The 26,755-nt window shown below is 45.2% G+C and overlaps 1 protein-coding gene across 1 annotated transcript in view; it reads left to right on the top strand.

Annotated features, from left to right (window-relative positions):
• The window catches only part of LOC139262477 (glutamate receptor ionotropic, delta-2-like), a 644,533-nt gene that overhangs the window by 573,208 nt on the left and 44,570 nt on the right, over window positions 1-26,755 (top strand). Inside the window, exon 13 of the mRNA XM_070877660.1 lies at window positions 14,327-14,522. Coding sequence (XP_070733761.1) covers window positions 14,327-14,522 — 196 coding nt within the window. The remainder of the gene's footprint in view (window positions 1-14,326; window positions 14,523-26,755) is intronic.

The following is a 26,755-nucleotide window of genomic DNA, read 5'->3' as shown; positions in this document are numbered from 1 at the left end:
TCTGTTACCAAAAACAGTAGTCTGAGTGTGTCATTGAAAATGACTGTTCCTATAAATTACAGTACCATCCTCATAAATACGAAACTACTTTGGTTATGATATTCTGGATTGAAGATTGTGTTTAAATAAAAAATGTCCTATACAGTGTACATTGAGAGTAACTATTTGTCAAATTGTTGTACCATGCCCATATAATCATTCAGTGAACATATTTTTGTCATATTTACAGCACACCAGCAAAATGGCATGGTTGCACATCTTTTAAACAGGCGGTTTTGAAAACGTGATTTCATTAATAGAATGACAAAATCCAGCAAATCAGAACCTACCACGATAAAGATGCTACTGAGCCTTTGGATTAGTGTAATCCCGAGAAGTGTGTTACTCTAGCTGTTGAGTGCACAACTTGTGTGTGAAAAAACTACATGAAAATTAAGGAAATCCCAATTTGCCCAGGAAGCACTGCATTTCCAGCTAATTTTCTGTGAAAGAGGTCAAGTATGTGTGTTCACAGCTCTTTGCAGTGAATAATAGAATCCTCTTCATCCCCACGTACTCATACAACATAAGTTTTCTTTATTATATTTAATATTGAGCTTTAGTACAAAATGCTAAAGCTACATTAGAATTAGCATCTAATTAAAATATAGCTTTAGAAATATCACTGGAAATTATTATCTGTTTGCAAAGAAGAGATACCATATATACACTTTACCATTCCCTTTTTCCTTGAAATTCATTGGTTGTAGAGAACATCCAAACATGAGACAGCAGCATGATAATATCCAGTAACATCAATAACATCAAAGAGACCAGTAAATGCTATTATACAATTGCACCAAAACATGTGCAGATTTCCAGTCCACGTCTTTGCACATAGGTCAATGTGGATCAGTCACAAAGACTCTTCTCTGTAGCTCCTTCTTTTTCATTCTTGATCTCACTGTCTTCCACGTACAGCTCGCTATTGTTTTTCACACCACCCTTCTACTCCAGGTATCTTTATTCACATTTGCCTCAGACCTTTTCTTTCAGTATCTTTAATTTCCTCTGCAAGCTGCTTAGCCCACTACATTTTTTTCTATTCGAGTGCTATTGATCAAACCTCTCCATAGAGGCTGTATAATATATATACATCATTGTCCCAAATCTCCTGTCAGCTGCACTAGAGTGAATTTGCATTTTGTTGGGTCAGTTGGTTGTGCAAAACACACTTGTGCAAATCCAACACCGTGCTAAGAGTGCACCAAGCCAAGCATCATAAGTAGAATCTGTTTAGAAATACTGGAGGGAATTTTAACAACCAAAAATGAATGGGTTTGGGTCAGGCGGGATGTTAAAATGTTCGAAATCACAAACTCGAACCCAGCCCACCTGGAACCCGCCCACTTCCGGTTTTAGTGGAGGCGGGATGGGTTGGGTAACCAACCTGGTCCAGGAGGCGGATCGCCATTTAAATATTTTATTAAGGCTGCATGCTTCAGATTTTACCTCCATTTAAAATTTTATGCTGGTCAGCTGGGTCTCCGGGCTTCGGGAAACCCGACAGCTAAAGAGATGTGAGGACTACTGAATCTAGCAAGTAAGTGCCTTACCAGCACTGCCTGTGGGCCAGGAGGAGCAGAAGTGCACCTCCTCAGCCCATCAAGCTTACATGTGAATCACTCCCGCGATTGGCCAATCTCCCCCTCCACCTCCCAATTCATGATGTCGCCCCAAGCCACGATTTCCTACTGACCGCCACCCACCCCCCCCCACACCTGGCCACTCCTCCCGTTCCATCTTACTGATCCCTCCCTCCCTCCTCTGTGCACCACGGCTGTGGCCTCTGATCTCCCCCCGGCCGTTCCAATCTCCCCCGACCCTTTCGATCGACCTCTGACCCTTCCAATCTCCTCCTTCTGACCCTTACAATCTGTCTCCTACAATATCCTCCTCCCCGATCCTTACGATCAGCCCCGACCTTTCCGATCTCCCTCCACTCCCCCTGACCCTCCTGATCTCGCTCCGACCCTTACGATCTCCCCCCCGCTCCCCGACCCTTACATTCATGCTCTCCCAAACCCTTACGATCTTTCCCCCCTACCAACTCTTTACAGTCTTTCCCCCCACCCCGATCATACGATCTCCCCCCCCTACCCTGACGCTTAGGATCGCTCCCTGCCCCTGGCCTTTACGATCTCCCTCACCACCAACCCCCGGCCTCCGATATGCCTACACCCACAGCTTTTCTGATCTCAACCCCACCCACCAACCCTTACGATCTCCCCCTGGCCTTTCTGATCTCCCTCCACTCCCACCAACCCTTATGATTTCCCCCTCTGGCCGTTCCAATCTTCCCCCTGCACCCGATCCTCATGGCCTCCCCACCTGACTCTTACAATCTTTCCCCATCCCACCCTACCCCCTTCCGATATCCCCAACCCTCAGCCTTTCCGAGCTCTTTCCCCTGCCCACCCCTCTCCGGCCTCCAAACTCCCCTTCCACCCAGCATCCAATCTCCCCACCCCCTCCCCACTCTGTCTTTCCAAACTCTCCGTTCTCTGCGCTACCAGCTGTGGCCTCCTATCTCCCCCTGACCCTTCAGGCCTTTGTTCCCCACCCACCCCCGCTCTCCCCTCCCCCCCACCCCGGCCTTTTGGATCTGCCCTCTTCCTCCAATCTATCTGTCACCTCGCCGCCCCCCCCCCCCCCGCCCCGGACACCCCTGCCCCCGGCCTTTCTGGCCCCTCCCTCCCTCCTGGCTGCACTCCGGTTGCGGCCTGCTGCCAAAGGCCTACCTGCCCGTTGGCCAGCCAGCCTCTCAATCTGCCTGGCCCGGCCGGGAAACGAAAACAAAAAATGTTACACAGTCCTGCTGTTGAATTTGGCAGGACTTGAAGAAAACTTGTTTTTCCGGGTTTCCTGAATGCAAAACTGTCGCCTTGTTCTGGACACTCCCAACAGAGGAAATAGTTTCTCTCTATCCAGCCTATCAACTCCTTTAATCATCTTAAAAAGTTCAATTAGATCACCCCTTCATCTTCTATATTCAAGGGAAGAGTTGCCTGATGTTGAGCTCGTATTCTCTCATAGAACACAGCATTTATGTAAGCTCAGAGAGCATATATGCAGATTGGCAAGAATCAAGGCTTAAGGATTCCAATGTGGAAACAGGTCCTGCTGCAGTTTAACCGGCTACAAGTATGCAGTTTTTCAGCAGAGAGCCCTCGTAAGCTTCCCACTACTTGTCTAGCTACAACATCCTACCTGTTAAGAGTATTGGCGTCGAACATTATCCAGAAATTACCAACTCCAATGACTTCTCCAGTGTGTTACCTTGGAGCCAGCTTAGTCTCAAAGAGACCTCAAAGTGTCCATGTTGCACTTATCTGATATATGCCCAATAAATTAGCCAGAAAAAGTTAGGGCTTATCCATTCCAGTGTAAGTAAATTTTTAATGGTGTCTTAATAACTCTTAATTACTGCCACACAACCTCTGTATTTACTTTTACAAATACGGAGTTTCATTCCTTCAGATTTTAATTAATATTGAAGTTTTTTTTAAATAATATTGAATAAAAATGTTATTTTTTACTTTTTCTTTCTGTCTCATTTATCTCTCTCTCTTAATCCCATCTTTCTCCTTATTTCACTTTCTGTACCTGATTTGACATTGAATTAAATATCCTAAACATTCACCGGCATTGACTGGTTGGGCAGAATGGCCTGTTTCTGTGTTGTATATCCTATGTAATCCTAACTGTCACTTCCTGGTTTAGCCTCTGTACTTCTCATTAACGATTCTTCAATCTGATTGGTTAAGGAGATACACAGTTGCTTTCCCTGTTCACACAGGTCCCAGATTTCCTGTAATGGCTGCACTGAAATGGCTTTCTAAACATAGCAAGTTCCAATGCAAAATTCCATAGAACGTCCTTGGGCAATTGTAAGTGTAATGAATGGCTGGCCCCGTTCGTTCACTGCTGAGATCAAAATCTGTTTTAACATTTCCTTCTCAATCTGTCCACATCTTGTTTCAGCATCAGTTACTGAACGTATGCATGTTCATTGACCAATGCAGACATTTGGCCTGTAATCCACTCAAGATGTAGCAGCTGACATTTTTATATCATCGAATTTAAGAACTGTCTCATGAGCTTTATGTTTTCCCATTTTTCTTCCTGTTCATAATTCCAGCTCCATTCAGTCATATTTTGTAACAGTTTTCTAAGAGGTGATAATTTTTGAGTCATTCAGTGTCTTTACTCATATAATTGACCGTTCATGGCCCCAAGTTTCCACATGATTTGCTCCTGATTTTTAGGAGCAACTGGTGTAGAACGGAGTATCTTAGAAATCGGAATTCTCATCATTTAGTTTGCTCCAGTTCTAGTCAGTTAGAACAGTTTCACTTTGGAACAGAATTTTTTTTTCAAAAGGTGGCATGTCCGGCCACTTACGCCTGATTTCAAAGTTTCATGAGTGAAAACTTACTCCAAACTAACTTAGAATGGAGTAAGTGAAGATTTTTGTACGCTCGAAAAAACCTTGTCTACACTTTAGAAAATCAGGCGTAGGTTACAAATCAGGCAAATGGGGGGGTGGGGGGGGGGGGTTTAAAGGGAAGTTTACAAACATTAAACACTTCAGTTTTACAAATAAATAGCCATCATCAATAATAAATGATAAATACATCAATAAATCAACCAATAAATCAATCAAAAAAAATTAATAAGAAATAATTTTTTTTTTAAATCAATAAATAAAACATTTTCTACTTACCGACTGCAGCACCGGGAGCCCTCCAACAGCATACTGGGATGCCCCCGCCCCAGTGTGTCTCTGTCAGTGTCTCTATCTCTCTGTCTGTCTGTGTGTGTCTCTCATTCTCTGTCTGTCAGTGTCTGTGTTTCTGACAGCGAGGGGAGGGGGAGGAGGGGGGTAGAGGGAGAGAGGGGGGGAGCAGAGGGAGGGAAGGGGGAGGGATGGGGGAGAAGGGGGAGGGATGGGGAGGGGGGGAGAAGGGGGAGGGGGGAAGGAGATGGGGGGGAAAGGAGAAGGGGGAGGAAGGCTGAACGGGCCGGGCCCGAGACTTCGGGCAGGGCCTGTCCCCAGCACCAGATTTACAGGTAGGTGGCATTGGGTCGGGTCGGGGGGTGGTGGGAGGGAGGTTGGTTCGGTTCGGGGGGAGGGAAGGAGAGGGAGGTCAGGTCGGATCCAGTCTGGGGGCGAGGGCGGGGGGGAGCGGGGGTCGGGTCGGGTCCGGGGAGGGGGGGGGGGAAACCGGGAGTCGGGTCGGGTCCAGTCGGGGGAGGGGGGAGCGGGAGCGGGAGTCGGGTCGGGTCCAGTCGGGGGAGGGGGGAGCGGGAGTCGAGTCGGGTCCGGGGGGGGGGAGGGGGAGCGGGAGCGGGAGTCGGGTCAGGTCGGGTCCGGGCGGGGGGGGGGAGCGGGTGTCGGGTCCGGTCCGGAGGCGGGGCGGGGGGGGGGGGAGCGGGTGTCGGGTCTGGTCTGGGGCGGGGGGAAGCGGGAGTCGAGTCGGGTCGGCAGGAAGCAGTAGCTGGCCGTGAGAGGAGCCTTATTCACGCAGCCCCAGTGAGGCCATTGGGCCAGGGCTAGGGGCTGCGTGCTTCGGTCCCTCCCACACAGTTTCGGGTGCCTGGAGCTACTGCACTTGCGTGCCCACTGTAGCGCGCATGTGCAGAGGTCCCGGCACTGTTTTCAGCGCAGGGACCTGGCTCCGCCCCCTACAGCTCCTGCTGCGCTGCGCCGAAGGCCAGAGGACCTGCAGGGAGTTGGAGAATATGGAGGTTTTTTGTAGGCGCACTTTGTGGCGCGAAAAGCGGGCGTCCAGGTTGGGACTGCGCCGTTCTAGGCGCGGCTCGAAACTTGGGCCCTTAGTCTCTGCATATCCTTCTTGCACTGTGGGTGTGATTTGTGCTCAATACCTGGGACTTTGGACTTGTCAGGCTTTTGCTTGTGATAATGTCACGAGCAAATTTGAGTTCAGTGATTTCAAATACGCTTGCCTTTCTTGTGTTTCAGGTTGACTCATAGTAATACTTTCTAATGTCTCTCATTATGGTCATATTTGAATAAATCTACATAGTAATAACAGTACAGAAACAGGTAATTTGGACCAACTGATTTGTACCAGCATTTATGCTCCACACGAGCCTCCTCCTCCCTGCTCTCTCAGGTGGGCGTAAAAGGTCCCATGGCACTATTTCAAAGAAGAGTAGGGGAGTTATCCCTGGTGTCCCGGCCAATATTTATACCTCAATTTACATAACAAAAGCAGATTATCTGGTCATTATCACATTGCTGTTTGTGAGAGCTTTCTGTGCTCAGTCGGAGATCGGCATTATTTTTAACAATTTAACTGACTCCCACGCTCCAAACTCACCCGTTTTTTAGTGGAAAATTTCGGCCAAGGGATTTTAAGTTTAACAAGTCGGAAGGCAGAGAAATAGGACATTTGAATAATCAATTATGGAGGTGAAACTTTCATAGATAAGGGTTTCAGCAGCAGAGAGACTGAGGAATAAAAATGAAGGTGGAAATAAGTGAGGTTGGAGAGGCAGTCTGACAGCATGAAGATGGTCAAGCTGGGTGTCGGCAGCATACAGATGGAAGCTGACCACGTAACTGCGGATCTTGTCACTGACGAGCAGCATGCAGATGAGCAAAAGGGGGGGACCAATGATATATCCTTGTGTGACTCCAGCGATGATGGTGTGGAAAAGGGAAGAGAAACCATTGCTGGATGATATGATGGCTGTGTCTAAAAAGGAAGGAATGGAACTACTCAAGAGCAGGTTACAAGAGGGGTGTACAGGAGGATAACATGATAAAACATGATAAAACAGTCAACTTCTCTGGAAAGATTGAGCAGGGAGATGGCACCACAGACAAAGTCACAGACAATGTCATTCATGACTTTGGCCTTGGCAGTCTAAATAGTGTGACATCGGAGGAAGCTGAACTGCAGAGATTTTAAGAGTTTTCGGAAATTGGAGGGAGAGGAAGAGAGGAACTTTGGAGAAATATGTTTTCACAATTAACCTATTTAATGCTCAAATCTATTCTTATTTTGAACCAAGTGCCATAAGCTATAGAGCATCTCGATCAAGAAGGATATGGATTTTCTATTCAGTATCTGAGGTTTATGATATAGCAACTTATATATAGATACATACTGGAAGAAATGCTAGAAAAAAGTTTTTAAATTGTCAAAAATTTAGAATCAGAAATTTTGGAAGGAAACTGTTCAGTTCATTGTGTGTGTGCCATCATCATCATCATCATCATAGGCAGCCCCTCAGAATCGAGGAAGACTTGCTTCCACTCTAAACATGAGTTCTTAGGTGACTGAACAGTCAAATACGAGAACCATAGTCCCTGTCGCAGGTGGGGCAGACAATAGTTGAGGGAAAGGGTGGGTGGGACTGGTTTGCCGCACGTTCTTTCCGCTGCCTGCGCTTGGTTTCTGCTCTCGCCGATGAGACTCGAGGTGCTCAGCGCCCTCTTGGATGCACTTCCTCCACTTACGGCGGTCTTTGACCAGGCCAGGGACCCCTAGGTGTCAGTGGGGATGTTGCACTTTATCAGGGAAGCTTTGAGGGCGTCCTTGAAATGTTTCCTCTGCCTATCTTTGACTCGTTTGCCGTGAAGGAGTTCCGAGTAGAGCGCTTGCTTTGGGAGTCTCCTGTTGGGCATGCGAACAACGTGGCCTGCCCAGCAGAGCTGATCGAGTGTGATCAGTGCTTCAATGCTGGGGATGTTAACCTGGTCGAGGATGCTAATGTCCTCCCAGGGGATTTGCAGGATCTTGTGGAGACATCGTTGGTGGTATTTCTCCAGTGACTGGAGGTGTCTACTGTACATGGTCCATGTCTCTGAGCCATACAGGATGGCGGGTATTACTACAGACCTGTAGACCATGAGCTTGGTGGCAGATTTGAGGGCCTGGTCTTCAAACACTCTTTTCCTCAGGCGGGTGAGGGCTACACTGGCGCACTGGAGGTGGTGTTGAATCTCGTAGTCAATGTCTGCTCTTGTTGATAAGAGGCTCCCGAGGTATGGGAAATAGTCCACGTCGTCCAGGGCCGCGCCGTGGATCTTGATGACTGGGGGGTAGTGCTGTACGGCGGGGACAGGTCGGTGGAGGACCTTTGCCTTACGGATGTTGAGTGTATGGCCCATGCTTTCATTTGCCTCAGTGAATATGTTGACTATGAATTGGAGTGCAGCCTCTGTATGTGCGCAGACACAGGCATCATCCGCGTACTGTAGCTCGACGACAGAGGTTGGCTGGTCTTGGATCTGGCCTGGAGATGACGAAGATTGAACAGGTTCCCACTGGTTCTGTAGTTTAGTTCCACTCCAGCGGGGAGCTTGTTGAGTGTGAGATGGAGCTTGGCAACGAGAAAGATTGAGAAGAGGGCTGGCGTGATGACACAGCTCTACTTGACGCCGGTCCGGATGTGGATTGGGTCTGTAATGGATCCATTGGTAAGGATCACGACCTGCATGTCATCGTGGAGCAGGCGGAGGATGGTGACAAACTTTTGGGGGCAGCCGAAATGTAGGAGGATACTCCATAGACCCTCGCAGGGCATTTCTGAGCCTTAAACAACAACCCAACTCGGGAGCAGCAAGGCAGCATTACAGACGGCTTAAGGCTGAGGTCCAACAAAAAATTCGGACCTAAAGCACAGATGGTGGATGGAAAAGCACAGGAGATACAGCAGCTGGCCGACAGCCATGATGTGTGAGGATTCATCATCGCAGTCAAGGCCACCTATGGCCCAAACACCCAAGGCGCCACCCCACTGCTGGCCAAGAATGGGGAAACATTCATAAAGGACACCGAGGCAGTCAAGGCCTGCTGGAAGGAGCACTTCGAAGATCTCCTCAACCGAGACTCTGCCTTTGACTCACGTGTCCTCGACTCCATCCTGCAGCACGCTACCTGCCTTCACCTCAGTGATACCCCAATGCTGCACGAGGTAGAAAATGCCATAAGACAGCTTAAGAACAGCAAGTCTATGGTATTGTGTCTGTAATCACTCTAGTAATGACTCCACGAGGTAAGGTATTGCACTTGAACTGTTGTGACCTTAGTCCATTTATTGCAGCTCCTGAATGAGGGTACAGTAAGGTGAGCTTCCTTTTATACTTGGTTACCTGCAGTGTGCAGGTGACCCCCCTAGGTCTCCACCAGTTGCACCCTCTGGTGGTACAGGCATAGTGTCGAGAGTGTGACGATACATTCAGTGGTCTTGTGTAACTATACATTGAGTGTACAGGGTATATCCATACACAACATCACTCCCCCATAAGTCTTGTGCCACTGGCCTTTGCACTGTGTGCTCTGGCCCTTGACTTGAGTGCAAAGCCCTTGCACTTTGTCTGTGATTGGGAATGGCTCTCTCCCTGTAGACCCCCAAGTCCTTATTGCCACGACATTGGGAAATGGTCAGCAGTGGACGGTTGGAGATTGCAGTGGAGTTTGAGCGGGTTCTGGATGTGATCCATGTGTGGCCATGGCTACATACATCCATTTTCACCCTGTCATACATAGACCATGTGTATGGCTTGACATCTGCATTTGGATACATGTACAGAGAATCAAAAATAGGATTAGTTAAATCACTGTTTGGGTTTAGCAGTAGTGGAACAAGTATATAATGCAGGTAAGGTATTACATGGTATTACAGACTTGCCCCTGCGGTGTAGGTGCAGATGGGTGAGGACGCTAGTACCAGACTGTGTCCAGGTTGTCTGATGTCAGCGCTGCGCCCCCTGCCAGCTGGGTGGGCTCGGATCGCTCCCCTGGCTGAGTCTCAGGGCCTTTTCTGTTGCCTAGTGTGGCCACCCTGTCCTCCTTTAAGGGCTGTAGGGCCTCCCTGCTGCCCTTCAGCGGTAGTGAGAGCCTGGTCATCCCAGGTCCCGCTGGGAGAGCTGGAGGATGCTAGCCTCTTGCTCCTGGTACTGGCCCTGGTGGCCAGAGGAGTAGAGCCGATCTGGGGTGGGGTGCCAGTAGTGGTGCCTGCGTCGTCTGCTGATCGCTGGCTCCGCAGTGAGTATTCCCCCACCGTGTCCACACTCCCTGGGGCATCACCTTGGTCCCGGAGGCACAGGCTACATGATCGGGTAGCCCGCTGGACCTGGGTGCTTCCCACAGGAGGTTGCCCTTGGCTTTGTCGGCGTACATGTAGAACGCGGCATCACACAGTATTCCATCATTTACATTCATGATATATTGGCTCCAACTGCAATCACCCAACTCGACATTGTTAGTTGTCTTTACAAATTCATATTTGTCAATTACATCTTCGCATTTGTCAATTACATCTTTTCCATATATACTACCGGCATCGCTGTTCAAAGTTACATTGAGATACTTGCATTTGTTAATTACATCTTTTATATTAGTATCACCAGCATCGCTGTACAAAGAGTGGAACTTATCCCTTTAATTGTTCTGGGTTGCCGGTCTCCTTTAAGAGGGCCTTGCAATCTTTACCCCAATCTGGTTCACTTCTCGGCATCATGTGTTGCTCCCTCAATGCTGCCCCTCGTGGTCTGGTCGTGGCCATCTTGATTTTAGGTGCTTCACCTGTAGTGCGGGCGACATCTTCTCTCTCTCTCCCCGAGGTAGGCTGCGGTGATCCTTTTCTCCCCAGGTTCTGCCACGGAAGCCAGGAATTTACCTTCTGTGCCGATCTTCTTCCTTTGGATTCCTGCCACTTGAGCCCGGAAGGTGAGGTCTGGTCGTTTGGGTTGGATCATCTCGCCATTGGGTAGTGCAGTCAGTGTCATCGCCGCGCAGTCGAGTTCGACGGTTGGATTTTCAGTTGCTGTGATGGATCCAAATTTGGGGCCATAATAGGACGTCGATCACTGGGGCCTGGAGACTATTTATTGCAGCTCCTGAATGAGGGTACAGTAAGGTGAGCTCCCTTTTATACTTGGTTACCTGCAGTGTGCAGGTGACCCCTAGGTCTCCACCAGTTGCACCCTCTGGTGGTACAGGCCTAGTGTATACAGTGTGAAGATACATTCAGTGGTCTTATGTAACTGTACATTCAGTGTACAGGGTATATACATACACAACATATGGGAGCGGATGGCATCCCCACTGCGGCACTGAAGTATGGTGGAAAGGCACTGTTGGCATTAATGCATGACCTCATCTCTCCCATTTGGAGGGAGGAGAGCATGCTGGGAGATCTCAGAGATGCATCGTGACCATCTTTAAAAAAGGAAACAAGTCCGACTGCGGCAACTGCAGAGGAATCTCCCTATTATCAGCCTCTGGGTTGCTAGAGTCTTCCTCAACTGTGGCTGAGGAGCTCCTCCCGGAGTCACAGTGCTGATTTCATCCCCTATGGGGCACAACGGACATGATTTTTACAGTGTGATAGCTGCAAGAAAAATGCAGGGAACAGCACCAACCCTTGTAGTGCTAGCTCCATATGTTGTTAGCAACTCTAATCCCTTTTCCTTGCTGTTTTTCCATATCCAAAGCTAGGAAATGATCAGTAAAATAGAATAAATATAAATATTCAGCTTTGATGATTTCGGAGCAGTAATGGCAGTGAGGCGCCCGGGAACAGTTTGCGCCTCAGTAAGTAAATTTGGGCAGCTGGGCCCTGAGTCAGGGGGCGCAGTGCTAAGGTGAGCCTTGTACACCTCTCTTGGGCGCGAGCATGGGAAACACCCGAGTTAAAGAGCCGGGCCGGGAGCACTCCAAGAGATGCCTGGGGAGAAAAAAAAACTAAAAAAAAACCCCCACAAAAATATTCCCAAAACATTGCCCACGCCACCACAACAAAAACCACACAAAAAATTAAAAGAACAGCAATCACACGTACCTTAGGTGTCCATTACTTACCTCTCTGCAGTTGGTATCGATGGACCGCCCGATTTCCCAGGTGTTCACTGCGATGCGCGCTTCGAGGTGTACGGGTCGGGTGGGAGTCAAAACTTGCGCTGGTGTCGCAACCAGAGGTGTTGCACACCGGCGCAGCTCTTCCGGGTGTGTTGCTCCACGCCGCTGCAAAACCGGACCCGAGGCTCCCTGCGGGGCGCTGGAGGCTGACTGCCCGTCCAGAAGACCACACCACAGCCATTGCTGCCGCTCCGGGGCGATCAATGGAGCGCAGAAAACTAAATAATCCAGCCCAAGTTGTTGTTGTTGATATTGCATTTTAATTGTGATTTGATAAACACAGAAATGTGTTTCTTTCCCCCCACTCCTTGAACCATACTAATGTTAGAAATTTGGGAGCAGGCATTTGCTGTTCATGGTTATGCAGGAGATGGAAACTTGCTGAACTAATGACATAGATAAAATGCTGTTATTTGGAACTCAGCTTACGTTACATCTGATTCTAAGACATTGTGGCCTAGAAATCCAATAAGGCCCGAAAATGGGCGGTGTTGCCACTGGGCGAGGTGTAAAAAGATCAGAGGCTGAACCCTTATTTTGGTGCTGTCTGCTGATTTGATTTATTGCAGTGCACAGCCTAGTGTGGGACGCGCTGCTTCGTGCGCTGAGCAAGAGGCCGAAGGTCGGGTCTAAACTATCTGTACTGCGTGATCAGGAAATCGAGATTTATGAAACTGAAGTGGATTCTAGTTATATTTCTCGTGTTTTGTAGGCTAACAGAGAATTGCAAGACGAATCAAAACCCAAAGAAGCACTAAGCTGTCAGATTTTAAACAATGCAACCTACAGTTTAACTGAAATACATGCTTAATTCAACTGCTAACACACTCAAATAGTTAACAGCTAAGGTGCCAAGTACAATTATTAATCAAAAAAATCCTCATTAACTCATGAAATGACTATAATTTTGGTGGCATCATTTTAGTAGTTTGAGGTTCCAAATACTTGAATTTATGAAAAATCAGGCTACTTGTGTCATACCATTTCTGATTAAACCACCGAGTGCAAACAATGTCAGAATTATTTGAAACAGTGGTCAGTTCAGAATGCAAACCTGTCACAGAGCCTCGGATGGGTGGGGCTACATAGTAATTAAAGAGTGAGAAATCTATAGATGATCTCTGCTTTCTTCTGGGTCAGATACGGCTGGCAGCAGCTGCATGCACGGGCCTGCTTTGGAGAGGGCTTTAAGGAACGGCAAAGTCTAAAATCGCACATCATGTGTCAATTCGGCTTTGCACACCAATTTACGTCACTATAGGCGAAAATTGCGGCAACGCCGGGTCCATACGAAGTGCGCACGCACCCGGTGAGGCCTCACTACAGCCGGTTCTCAGGCGCGATGCGCATGTGCCGAAAACGGGCTTTTCCGATCTGTCAAAATTTATTTTGACAGATCCAGTGCATCCCCAGGGGAAGGACATCTGCGGGCAGAGATTGGGCTATTTGTCCAACTCTTGCCCAGCAAATGTCCTTCAAACTCTCATGCCTGGTAAAAGTAAATATAGAGCCTACTTTTACCAGCGTAAGAGTTTTAAAACATAGAAAAACTTAATTTAATCACTCATTTTTATATTAAAAACCCTATCTATTAAGGTAAGTTTATTTTTAACACTATTTAAAACACATTAAAAAAAATTCAAAAAAATATTTTTTGTTTCTAAAACATTTAATTACATTCAATTTCAATTAATTTTAAATATGTGAGGTTTTTTAAAACATTTATTGTGTTGTGTTTCTTGTTTTGGGGGGGGTTTCTTATTGATAGTAATGGGAGCTTGTACAAACGGAGTTCGCGTTATTATCAATGAGAATACTAGATGTTCATTGGTGATCCAGGCCCACGTGATTCCAGCAGATGCGTTCATACGTGGAAGATATCTTCCCATGCGCTGCGCAGTGAACGAAGGCCTCCGACCGGAATCCTACTCCAGGGCCACCAGGTACTTTCGTAGATTTTTTTCGGGTCAGAGGCATTCGTCCGAAGGAAGCCTCCGACCACAATTTTCGGCCCAATGTTGATCATTAAAATATTTCAGGCGAGCGCAGGCAACGGCAGCGCTGCCGACCTACCCAATATGGCGGCCGTCACGTTCCACGCCAGAAGCAGGCGGAAGCGAGATAGGCGCCATTTTTTCCCAGCCTTAACGGCTGACACTAAGGCACCCTATTTCTAAGCCTGTGCCTTTTGTCAGGAAGACTCACAAATTTCATATTCAGTACCTGTACTTTTTTGAAGTGGTAGTACTAAGTTTTAAAATGAGAAGCTAATTTAAATAATTGCTTTGACATTTACACAATTAAATTAATATAACATTTCGCTGAATAAATTATTAAATAAGTGTAGACAGTTGCTGAGATAACTAATTATGTTTTCCATGATGCAGATCTTTTCAGGACCTCGCCAAACAAACAGATGTTCCGTATGGTACTGTCCTTGATTCAGAAGTATTGCAAATAATCAAAACAAAGGGTCGAAATCCATTTGAGCTTGAACAAACATATGCTCATCTGTGGAATATGATAAACAGGACAAATGGTTTGGAGAACTGTGTGAAGAAAATTCATGATGGAATTCAAAGGGTGAGTGAGCATGCAAGATTTTATTTGCTACATGCATTTAAATGACACTTGACCTTGAATAGTCTTTGCCAGTATTATTGATTATAAATTGTATATACTGAAACTATATTAGATGTGCTTTGTAATAAAGGAGCACATATGCACTTACTGGGTAGAAATATGGACACAATCATCTGAAAAGTAGTCAAATTTGCAAGTGTTTATTTTTTATTTTGAATCAAAGTGCAAATCATTTTTTAATAAACTATGGCTCCAGAACCTGCACTCAAATCCATCCTGAATATTAAATATACATACCTCACTTGTAGTTGTTAAAGATCTGAAGATCTGAAGTGAAATTACCGTAAGTAATGAATATGCGGTTATATTAAGAAACCAGGAACAACCCTGTATTCCTTTGTAATGTTATTCATCATCATCATCATCATCATAGGCAGTCCCTCGGGATCGAGGAAGACTTGCTTCCACTCTTAGCATGAGTTCTCAGGTGGCTGTACAGTCCAATAGGAGAACCACAGTTTCTGTCACAGGTGGGACAGATAGTCGTTGAGGGAAAGGGTGGGCGGGGAGCCTAGTTTGCTGCACACTCCTTCCGCTGCCTGCGCTTGATTTCTGCATGCTCTCGACGACGATACTCGAGGTGCTCAGTGCCCTCCCGAATGCACTTCTTCCACTTAGGGCGGTCTATGGCCAAGGACTCCCAGGTGTCAGTGGGGATGTCGCACTTTATCAGGGAGGCCTTGAGGGTGTCCTTGTAATGTTTCCTCTGCCCGCCTTTGGCTCGTTTGCTGTGGACGAGTTCTGAGTTATTTTTCCTGCTAAATTTTGTTATCTTTTGTTAACTGGTAATGTTATTACCAGTTAACAAAAGCACAGGAACACATAATTTAGCAGGAAAGAAAACACAGGCAGTCACAGTGCTCCTATAACAATCATCCTTAATATTTCTCAAACAACTAAAAAGTCACAACCAGTATAAATGGCTTTGCCATGACTCTGGATTCATCAAGCAGGGGAGCTGACTGGATAGTATCCTGATGTGGGACTTCAATGACTGCACTGCAGTCCTGCACAGATCACAGGACATGCTAAGGGAATGCCCAGCAACTGAAGAATGGCAGGAGTAGGCACGGATGAGAGATCCTTCACTCAGGGCTACTCAACAGCATATTGAAATGACACATGCAGTGTCAAAAAGCAAGCAGGCTCATGCAGCTACCACAGCAGAAGTTGGTATCAAGGAGTACAACATTAGACACAATGCCCAGTCACAAAGGGAAACCAACAGAGGAAGAGACAATGGTAGCACACCAAATATTATTGTACTAATAAATCTTTGGAATTGGATTTGAACTTAGTGCAGAGAGTTCTTTTGTACTTGGCCACATTTCAGCAGGAGATGGATAGATGTGCAAGCAGGGAGGGGGAGGTAAAGTGCAGAGTCATATCATTTGTGTTTGGTTAATCAGTTAACTGAGAACACAATACACAGATTTACAATGGGGAATGTCAAAAGTATAAGTGAAATAGTTTTGTGGTAAATGTTGGATTTATTCCTTGCTGCTGCTTCAGTGGAACTGAGAATGCCTCAGCCTTGGGTTCATTCTCATGTTCTTCTGGGCCTTCTTGCACCTGTTGTATCGTGACTCCTCTCCTGAAAGCATAATTAGGCACTATACAGTACACCTCTATCATGTCTTTCAGGGCAGTACAATAGGACAGCACCAGTTCACATAACAAAATCTTTGGCCCGATTTTAAAACAAGCTGCCCTGTGATTAAAGTAGTGAAAATCAACTTATAGCTCTGTTTCTGTCAGAGACTCACCAACCACCATTTTGACTCGGGTGGTAAACATTCCCACCAGAAACAGGCAAAGCTTCTTTAATAAGTGCAAATTGGAGTCCTGTGAAGTTATTGGAACCCCAACACGATTTTAACTGAGCAGGTTAGAAGTTGTGTGAAGCAGCAAACCCGCTGAGTAAAGCCTATCATGATTCGCTTCAGCAAACTGACCTACGTGACTGGAAAAAAGATTTAAAGAGGCATTCACCTGCAGCTACTCAGATCATTAGGATTAGTGTGCTATTGTGCTTGGTAAATTTCCAAGGCAGATTTGAACTTGGAGTTTACTTCTTTTTGACTTTATTCTCTTATGCTGATTAAGCACTCACTGCTTATCATGGGTGCAGTCTTTTTCTTTCCTTTGGATGGACAAACAGTTGAAAGAAGAAAAGCAGCAGCCTCAACATTCAGGATAAGCAGCAGATGATCCTGTAAAAAGTCAGCAGCTGAGGGCGGCTGCTTGTTGAAGGCCTTACCCAACCCCCAGGGTCTGAAGGGCCAAGAGTTACTTTCTTGGATAATTATGAGGAGCAGTGCATTAGGAGGATGTGCTTCACTAGGCAACTGTTGCTGATCTATGTAACCTGTGGCAGCAGGATCTGTTGCTTGCTGGAGGAGGGGGCCATGCTTTACTATTGGGTGTCAAAGTTTTAATGTATTTGCTTCATGGGTTCTTTGCTATTAAGAACTAGTTGGTTTTGTTAGCAAAGGTTTAACAATCACACTACACATTACCAGTTCAACCACTAGGCTCACAACCACTTGCCTCATCGTGGATCCCCTGAACCCAACTGGCTGGGGTTTTATTGAGCCTTGTGAACATCACGTGACTGGCTAAGCCACTCCCAACTCAACAGCTCAATCCCCTTACCTGAAAAGTAACAAAAGGTCTCTCTTCATTAACAGTCCTTATTACCCTTGCACTACTGCCTTGATTCTGCATTAGAAAACATCAAAACCAGTCACCGTACCTCTTTATCAATGACATTCTGATAACAATAACAAGCCGCAGTGGAACGAAACTACAGAAATGTGATATAGCCGATTAATTTACTTTGAAAGACAATATTGTGGTGAATTCTTTTATCATAATCCATAGTGCTTTATTTAAAGAAGGTTTACTAACTTAATTAATCCTATGAGGTGGTCCTCCAGTGGCTTCAGCAGAGATGGTGCAAGGCTGCTGTGGCTAATGTGGGGTCCCTTGAGATGGGTTTCCCTCAGGCCCTGCTGAATTTAATGGGAGGGCCTGATTAACATTTAGCTTGTCAGTTTCCCGCCCGCAGCCAGCCTGATAGAGAGGCAGGCTGGCTGGCTGGTGGGCAGGATGGCCTATGGCACCAGGCCACAGAAAGGGGGAGGGAGGATTTCAGGTGGAGGGTGGGTGGGGCGGTAGAATGATGGAGATTCTGGAGGGGGTCAAAGGATGGAGATTGTGGAGCGCTCAGATGGCTGGAGGTTAGAGCAGAGACTGGGGATCGAAGGCCAGAGGAGTGATCAGTGGCCAGAGGTGGGGGTGATCACGGGCTGGACAGGGACCGGGAATCGAAGGCCGGCGGAGACTTCGTGGTGGTGGACGCAGCCTCATTATAACATTTAAAGTATCCTGTAAAGTGTAACAGCTAATATGGAGAAGTCCATTACCATTTATTGTACTATTTGTATCCCCATGGAGGCAAATGCCTCATTATGTTTTCTATCTGCTAAAGATCATGGATTGTGTCATGGACCCCTCCTAATCACCCAGGATGCATCCATCCAGGGTGGAAATTCTATTAAATCAGAATGGAACTACAGAATGCCATTGAATAAATACATCTAGCAGCTTTCTGGTTACATGACATTCACTTACATATAATAGTTTTGATGGGCACATACAATCTAGACATTAATAGAATGGAATTCCTTCCTGTTCATAAATGCTACAGCATTAATGAAAGGAGCTCATATGGCCACATCGGTTCTGTTAGTGAGACTCCTGAAATCCAATGCTTTCTTTCTGTTAGTTGCTTCCCTACAGAAATGTAATGAAGTCTTTCATCCCAGCAATCAATGCAACAGTGACCAAATGTACGCAGTGGTTCACTGTAGAATCACTAATCTGACAGATACCACTTGAGGCAACTTGTCGGAGCCAATTACATAGAAATTGAAGACAGTCATAACTTTTACTGCCAGTCTTTTACTAGCCGTGAATGAGGTTTGGAGGCCTGACGGCAGGAGATAGCAGAGTTTCAGGACTTCCTCTTTGGTGAAGCATAAGCAGAAAAGACAGAGCTCCTTGGACATATGCAAGTAACTGTAACAATGTCCGTACACCCTTCTCCTTGGTTGGATCAAATCCATTCAGCCTATTTCCGAAGCAAGTGCACCTGTCTGTACTTGCGCCTATAGACCTCCTCCTCATACTCCAGTACCCTAAGAGCCAGAGGCATGTCCTAAAGGAATAGCCATCCTATGCAGCATGGGCTGTTGCCACTCAGAAAATAGTTTTGGAAAAATCAGCAGCAACTTTCAAACTGGTCAAAAGATGCAGCTAAAAAGGGCAAGTAAAAGGCTAAAAAATGCAACTTCACTGTCATTTGCAAAACTGGGTCACACTGACCTGTAAGAACCTAAGTTCTGAAGACAAAGATTTCAGTTAGGAAATCTGCTCATTGTACAGCGAGTGTTTCAGGTGCAATCATCAGAAAGTGTTTGAGATAGAAGCCCCATGATAATTGGCATATTTTGTGCCTGCCAGTTTCTATGGTTCTGTTGGGAGTGGGCAGAGCAGTGGGATTCATTTTGGATTGTTCTAGCAAAGAGGCAGCACAGACATGGATGAATTGCTCCTCCTGTGCTGTAAACTAGTATGGTTCAGTGGTTCTGTGTTTCCATTTTTGGAGAACTAGGAATCTTCATAGTAGTGCTAAACATGGACAAATAGTTCATTACTACAGCAACAACAACTTGCATTAATATAGTGCTTCTAATGTAGTAAAATGTCTCAAGGCACTTCACAAGAGCATTATCAAACACAATTTCACCGAGCCACATAAAGAGATATTAGGACAAGTGACCAAAAGCATAGTCAAAGAGCTGTGTTATCCTATTTTACTCTAATTTACCACTTTCCCCCAAATTATCAACCCGTAGAAAATGTTGCGCTCAACGTATGCCTTACCTCATATTTTACTTTGGTTCAGCAGTCTACCATAATAGCCTTGTTAATATAAATTGCTCTTTTGTGAATGGAATTAAAAATACATGTGTGTAATTTTCCCCGTGAAAGGAAACAGTGCAATAGAGCAATGAAAGATAAAATAACAATATATGGCCAATGTGAAATTCTACAATTTTCCTAATAGTGGGGATATTGCTGTCAACTAGATTGTGGTAATATTAGTGACATTTTGCATGCAAAATCTGTTTCATTTGACATGCTTAGCTTTATAGAAATGATAAATGTTGCAGAAAAGGTCGACAGTATTAGATGTAATTTGTAGAAATGCAGTAGATTAATGGAAGATACATAATCCAAAAAATATTTTGGGTAATTAGCAACCTACCATTGGGGAACTATAAAGCTCAGGCAACTGTTGTAAAATAGTAGGAAATATAAGGTCAGTGAACAGTAAAAAACTGCAGCAAACTACTGTCCTTCCATCTTTCTGAACATAATGTCAGTAAAGCAAAGAATTGTAGAAGTTTTCTCTTGATGCTCTGAAGGAAGTGCAAGAGGCTGAGGTTGGCCTGACAAAAGCATCAAATAGGGAGCATGCTGACAAATGGCAATTTCTCCTAATTCTCATCATATCAGCATCAAACAAAACCATACAACAAGCAAATATAATAATAACTAGTGGTCTAATGATAGCCACCTAGCTAATAATAGTGCACAATATCTATGTGTTATTGTTGATTAGTGTTGAATTAGCTGGCAGGCATGCGCTGTAATACCCAGATCTGATACTGTACACAATCCACAGTGCATGCTCATTCAAGTATGCTTTTCTGCCGTTTAGAGAATTTAAACATAAAGCATCATATTTACAAATTAAGAACAACAATTGAAAATATGAAATGCAGGAGGAATATTTTTTACTTTATATGTGGTAAGTATGTGGAACAGATTACTGCCACGGGTCGTGGAACAGAAAACCTTAATGGGTTTTTAAGATGCAAATGGGATCCAGGATTATTAGAAATGCAACAAGGGTATACAGTGGATAGGTAGTCTAATGGATTGAAGGTCTTCTCCTACCTGAACCTGTTACCATTCACTCTCGGTTCTCATGGTCTAATGATCTATCTAATGTATCTCAAGGGAAGGATAATGAGCAACTTGGTTCATCAAATGCCCATGAATAAACAGCAATGAAGGACCCCATGAATGTAATGTAAAACTGCATCTGGATCTGTGCCAAATGAACAGACTGTTATTCAAAATAAGCAGCAGGTGCAGCCAAATTAGACGGACTAGAATTTCAGCCAGGAAGAATGCCCTTTTAAGAGTAAAGACATTGCTGCAGGGGAATCTTACCGACCAACATCTAAAGTCATGATTTCTTGAAAACCTTGAGGAGCACAATAAAAGTCAGTCATAATGAATTTAGCTGGGGTTTCTGTGTTCCTTAACAACTTCCTGAGGAGTTGGTACATGGATTAATACAAATCTTGATGAGTTGATGTCTACATTTACTCCAGGTTAAATGAAATTCAGCTCACCATCCATATATTTTCCCTTTTACCAGGAATGGAAACCACAATAGGATAGTCTAACCATAGGAATAAGCACTTCTTCCCATATAGTTACAGTAGACTATGCAGTTCACCTGAACAACCAAACTGACACATTGCCTTGCTGGTCAAACTGAACCATTTCTGCTGTTGGACTTCCCCTTTCACATTTCTTCTCAATATTGCCACATTTGCCTGAGACTCCGGCTAGCCCTTCGCTGAGAAACATTTCAACTGACTACTCTGTAACTCAGCTGATCATAACTGTAGTGCCTAAATCCAACTTGGTAGATTTTTACAGATAAACAGTTCCACTGCTCTGTCTAATATGGATAGCACTCAAACCTTTCTCTAATGCAGTAATTGCAGCAGTCATAGACAGGCAAAGACAGAATTAACCAACAAGGGAAAGTCTAACCAACTCCCCATGATATGCAAAGGAATTACCATCGTCAAATCCCCCACCATCAACATCCTAGGGGTTACCATTGACCAGAAACTTAATTGGACCTCCTGAATCGCAAAGCCTTTCCACCATTTAAAAAGCACAATCAGGAGTGTGATGGAATATTCTCCACTTGCCTGGATGAGTGCAGCTCCAACATCACTCAAGAAGCTCGACACCATCCAGGACCAAGCAGCCCACTTGATTGGCACCTCATCCACCACCTTCAACATTCACTCCCTCCAACACTGGCGTACTGTGGCTGCAGTGTGTACCATCTACAAGATGCCCTGCAGGAACCTGCCACGGCAACTTCATTGACAGCACCTCCCAAACCCGCATGCTCTACCATCTAAACGGACAAGGGCAGCAGGTTTATGGGAACACCACCACCTCCAAGTTCCCCTCCAAGTCACACACGATTCTGACTTGAAATATATTGCCGTTCCTTCATCGTCACTGGGTCAAAATCCTGGAACTCACTCCCCACCAGGACTGCAGGAGTACCTTCACCACACGGATTGCAGTGGTTCAAGAAGGCGGCTCACCACCAAATTCTCAAGGGCAATTACGAATGAGCAATAAATGCTAGACTTGCCAGAGACACCCACATCCCATGAACAAATAAACAAATATAAGGTGCTGCATGTATGCTGCCATCAACTGTGAGAAAACACTTGTCATGGGGAAAATGCTGGAGTCTATTATTAAGGAAGTAATAGCAGAACATATAGAAAATCATAACAGTCAAGCAGATTCAGCATGGTTTTATGAAAGGGAAATCGTGTTTGACAAATTTGCTGGAGTTCTTTGAGGATGTAACAAGCAGGGTGGATAAAGAAGAATCAGTAGATGTAGCATATTTGGATTTCCAGAAGGCATTCAATGAAGTCACACATAAAGGGTTACTGTGCAAGATAAGAGTTCACAGAATTGGGCGTAATATATTGGCATCCATAGATGATTGGCTTACTAACAGAAAACAGAGTTGGGATAAAATGGTCATTTTCAGGTTGGCAAACCAACGAGAGGGCTAGCCATCCTAGACTGAGTGATGTGTAATGAGAAAGGACTAACTAGCAATCTTGTTGTGCGAGGCCCGTTGGGAAAGAATGACCATAATATGGTAGAATTCTTTATTAAGATGGAGAGTGACACAGTTAATTCAGATACTGGGGTCCTGAACTTAGGGAAAGGTAACTTCGATGGTATGAGATGTGAACTGGCTAGAATAGACTGGCGAATGATACTTAAAGGGTTGACAGTGGATAGGCAATGGCAAACATTTAAAGATCACATGGATGAACTTCAACAATAGTACATCCAGGTCTGGATTAAAAATAAAACGGGGAAGGTGGCTCAACCGTGCCTAACAAGGGAAATTAAGGATAGTGTTAAATCCAAGGAAGAGGCATATAAATTGACCAGAAAAAGCAGCAAACATGAGGACTGGGAGAAATTTGGAATTTAGCAGAGGAGGAAAAAGGGTTTAATTAGGAGGGGGAAAATAGAGTATGAGAGTAAGCTTGCTGGGAACATAAAAACTGACTGCAAAAGCTTCTATAGATATGTGAAGAGAAAAAGATTAGTGAAGACAAATGTAAGTCCCTTGCAGTCAGAATCAGGTGAATTTATAAAGGGGAATAAGGAAAGGGCAGACCAATTGAAGGAAGACACAAATAATCTGCCGGAAATACTAGAGGACAGAGAGTCTAGTGAGAAGGAGGAACTGAAGGAAATCCTTATTAGTCAGGAAATTGTGTTAGGGAAATTGATGGGATTGAAGGCCGATAAATCCCCAGGGCCTGATAGTCTGCATCCCAGAGTATGTAAGGAAGTGGCCCTAGAAATAGTGGATGCATTGGTGATCATTTTCCAGCAGTCTATCGAGTCTGGATCAGTTCCTATGGACTGGAGAGTAGCTAATGTAACACCACTTTTTAATAAAGGAGGGAGCGAGAAAACGGGGAATTATAGACCGGTTTGCTTGACATCAGTTGTGGGGAAAATGTTGGAATCAATTATTAAAGATGAAATAACAGCGCATTTTGAAAGCAGTGACATGATCAGTCCAAGTCAGCATGGATTTATGAAAGGGAAATCATGCTTGACAAATCTTCTGGAATTTTTTGAGGATGTAACTAGTGGAGTAGACAGTGGAGAACCAGTGGATGTGGTGTATTTGGACTTTCAAAAGGTTTTTGACAAGGTCCCACACAAGAGATTGGTGTGCAAAATTAAAGCACATGGTATTGGGGGTAATGTATTGATATGGATAGAGAACTAGTTGGCAGATAGGAAGCAGAGAGTCAGGATAAATGGGTCCTTTTCAGAATGGCAGGCAGTGACTAGTGGGGTGCCATAGGGCTCAGTGCTGGGACCCCAGCTATTTACAATATACATCAATGATTTAGATGAAGGAATTGAGTGTAATATCTCCAAGTTTGCAGATGTCACTAAGCTGGGTGGCGGTGTGAGCTGTGAGGAGGAAGCTAAGAGGCTGCAGGGTGACTTGGACAGGTTAGGTGAGTGGGCAAATGCATGTCAGATGCAGTATAATGTGGATAAATGTGAGGTTATCCACTTTGGTAGCAAAAACACGAGGGCAGAATATTATCTGAATGGTGGCTGTTTAGGAAAAGGGGAGATGCAACGAGATCTGGGTGTCATGGTACATCAGTCAATGAAAGTTGGCATGCAGGTACAGCAGGCGGTGAAGAAGGCAAATGGTATGTTGACCTTCATAGCTAGGGGATTTGAGTATAGGAGCAGGGAGGTCTTACTGTAGTTGTACAGGGCCTTGTGTTCAGTTTTGGTCTCCTAATCTGAGAAGGACATTCTTACTATTGAGAGAGTGCCTTGTGTTCAGTTTTGGTCTCTTAATCAGAGGAAGGATGTTCTTGCTATTGAGGGAGTGCAGCGAAGGTTCACCAGACTGATTCCCGGGATGGTAGGACTGACATATGAGGAGAGATTGGAACGACTGGGCCTGTATTCACTGGAGTTTAGAAGAATGAGAGGGGATCTCATAGAAACATATAAAATACTGACGGGACTGGACAGGTTAGATGCAGGAAGAATGTTCCCGATGTTGGGGAAGTCCAGAACCAGGGGTCACAGTCTAAGGATAAGGGGTAAACCATTTAGGACTGAGATGAGGAGAAACTTCTTCACTCAAAGAGTTGTTAACCTGTGGAATTCTCTACTGCAGAGAGTTGTTGATGCCAGTTTGTTGGATATATTCAAGAGGGAGTTAGATATGGCCCTTATGGCTAAAGGGATCAAGGGGTATGGAGAGTAAGCAGGAAAGTGGTACTGAGCTGATGATCAGCCATGATCTTATTGAATGGTAGTGCAGGCTCAAAGGGCCAAATGGCCTACTCTTGCACCTATTTTCTATGTTTCTAGTTTCTAGTGGGGTGCCACAGGGATCAGTGCTGGGCCCTCAACTATTTACAATCTATATCAATGACTTGGATGAAGGGATCGAGTGTAATGTAGCCAGCTTTGCTGATGATACAAAGATACGAGGGAAAGCAAATTATGAAGAGGACACAAAGAATCTTCAAAGAGATATAGACAGGATAAGTGAGTGGAGTATAATGTGGGAAAACGTGAGTTCATCCTCTTTAGTAGGAAAAATAAAAAAACAAATTATTGTTTAAATGGGGCGAGATTACAAAATGCTGCGGCACAGTTGGATCTGGGGGTCCTTGTACATGAAACACAAAAAGTTAGCATGCAGCTACAGCAAGTAATTAGGAAGGCAAATGGAATATTGGCCTTTATTGCAAGGGGGATGGAGTATAAAAGTAGGGAACTCCTGTTACAACTGTACAGGGCATTGGTGAGACCAGACCTGGAGTACTGCGCATTGTTTTGGAGGGATATACTTGCATTGGAGGCAGTTCAGAGAAGGTTCACTAGGTTGATTCCTGTAATGACTCAAGAATCTGTCTACTATAAACTCACTCAGGTGCAACCTAATCCATCTTTATTCCAGCCCAAGAGTGCCTGCGTGACAAAGACACCCAGCGTATATACAGCTGACCAAGTACACATGCCACATGCATACAGCCCGATGACCTCCGACCGCGGCGCCCTCTGGCGTCTGGTGACCCCCAAACGCTAATACATAACAACATCCCCCTTTTAAAATCTTAACAACAGTCTTTTTACAAATTAAGATGGTCTGGGGCTTTCCTCTCACAAGTTGATCGTCTCAGTTCAACTTTGGCTCTGGGCGAGCGCTCTGAGTCCGTTGAGACTAAGGGCTGAGTAGCCGATCTGATGGGAGTGGTCATGACCACATCAGAGACTGAAGGTTCAGAGTCAGTAATGTCAGCAGAGTCCTCTAATGAGTGAACAATGGTTGGTTGGTCACTGACTGCATCTTCCTCACTTGGTTCCAGTTCATCATTGTGCCGCAGTTTAACCTGGTCAAGGTATTTCCTGCATGTTTGCCCATTCTTGAGCATGACAATAAACACTCTGTTACCCTCCTTGGCTGTAACAGCGTTGGCAATCCACTTTGGACCTTGACCATAGTTCAGTACATTAACCAGATTGTTGACCGAGATGTCACGTGACGGCAACACGATCACGACACCATTGCTGAATTTGACGTCTGTTCTCAACACAATCATTCAAATCAGGATGAACAAGTGAAAGCCTGGTCTTGAGATTTCTCTTCATCAGTAGTTCAGCAGGAGGAACACCAGTAAGCGTATGAGGTCTTGACCTGTAACTGAGCAATACACATGACACCGTTTCTGCAGTGAGCCCTGAGTTACACGTTTCATACTTTGCTTGATCGTTTGAATGGCACGCTCTGCTTGGCCATTAGAAGCAGGCTTGAATGGAGCTGATCTCACATGTCTGATGTCATTGAATTTCATGAACTCTTGAAACTTGAGACTTGTGAAGCAAGACCCGTTGTCGCTCACAACAATGTCAGGCAAACCATGAGTTGCAAACATGATACGAAGGCTCTCAATGGTAGCTGTAGATGTGCTGGTTGACATAATAACACACTCTATCCACTTAGAATATGCATCTACTACGACAAAAAACATCTTTCCTAGGAACGGGCCGCAAAATCAATGTGGATCCTCGACCATGGTTTGGATGGCCACGACCAAAGATTCAGCGGAGATTCCGCTGGTATTTCACTTCGCTGCATGCAAGTATTGCATTGATGCATGCACGATTCCAGATCAGAG

This window comes from Pristiophorus japonicus, chromosome 4 (assembly GCF_044704955.1).
Source record: "Pristiophorus japonicus isolate sPriJap1 chromosome 4, sPriJap1.hap1, whole genome shotgun sequence".
Lineage (NCBI taxonomy): Eukaryota > Metazoa > Chordata > Chondrichthyes > Pristiophoridae > Pristiophorus > Pristiophorus japonicus.
Note: the sequence above shows the minus strand (reverse complement) of the source record. Positions and strands in the feature narration are given on the sequence as shown.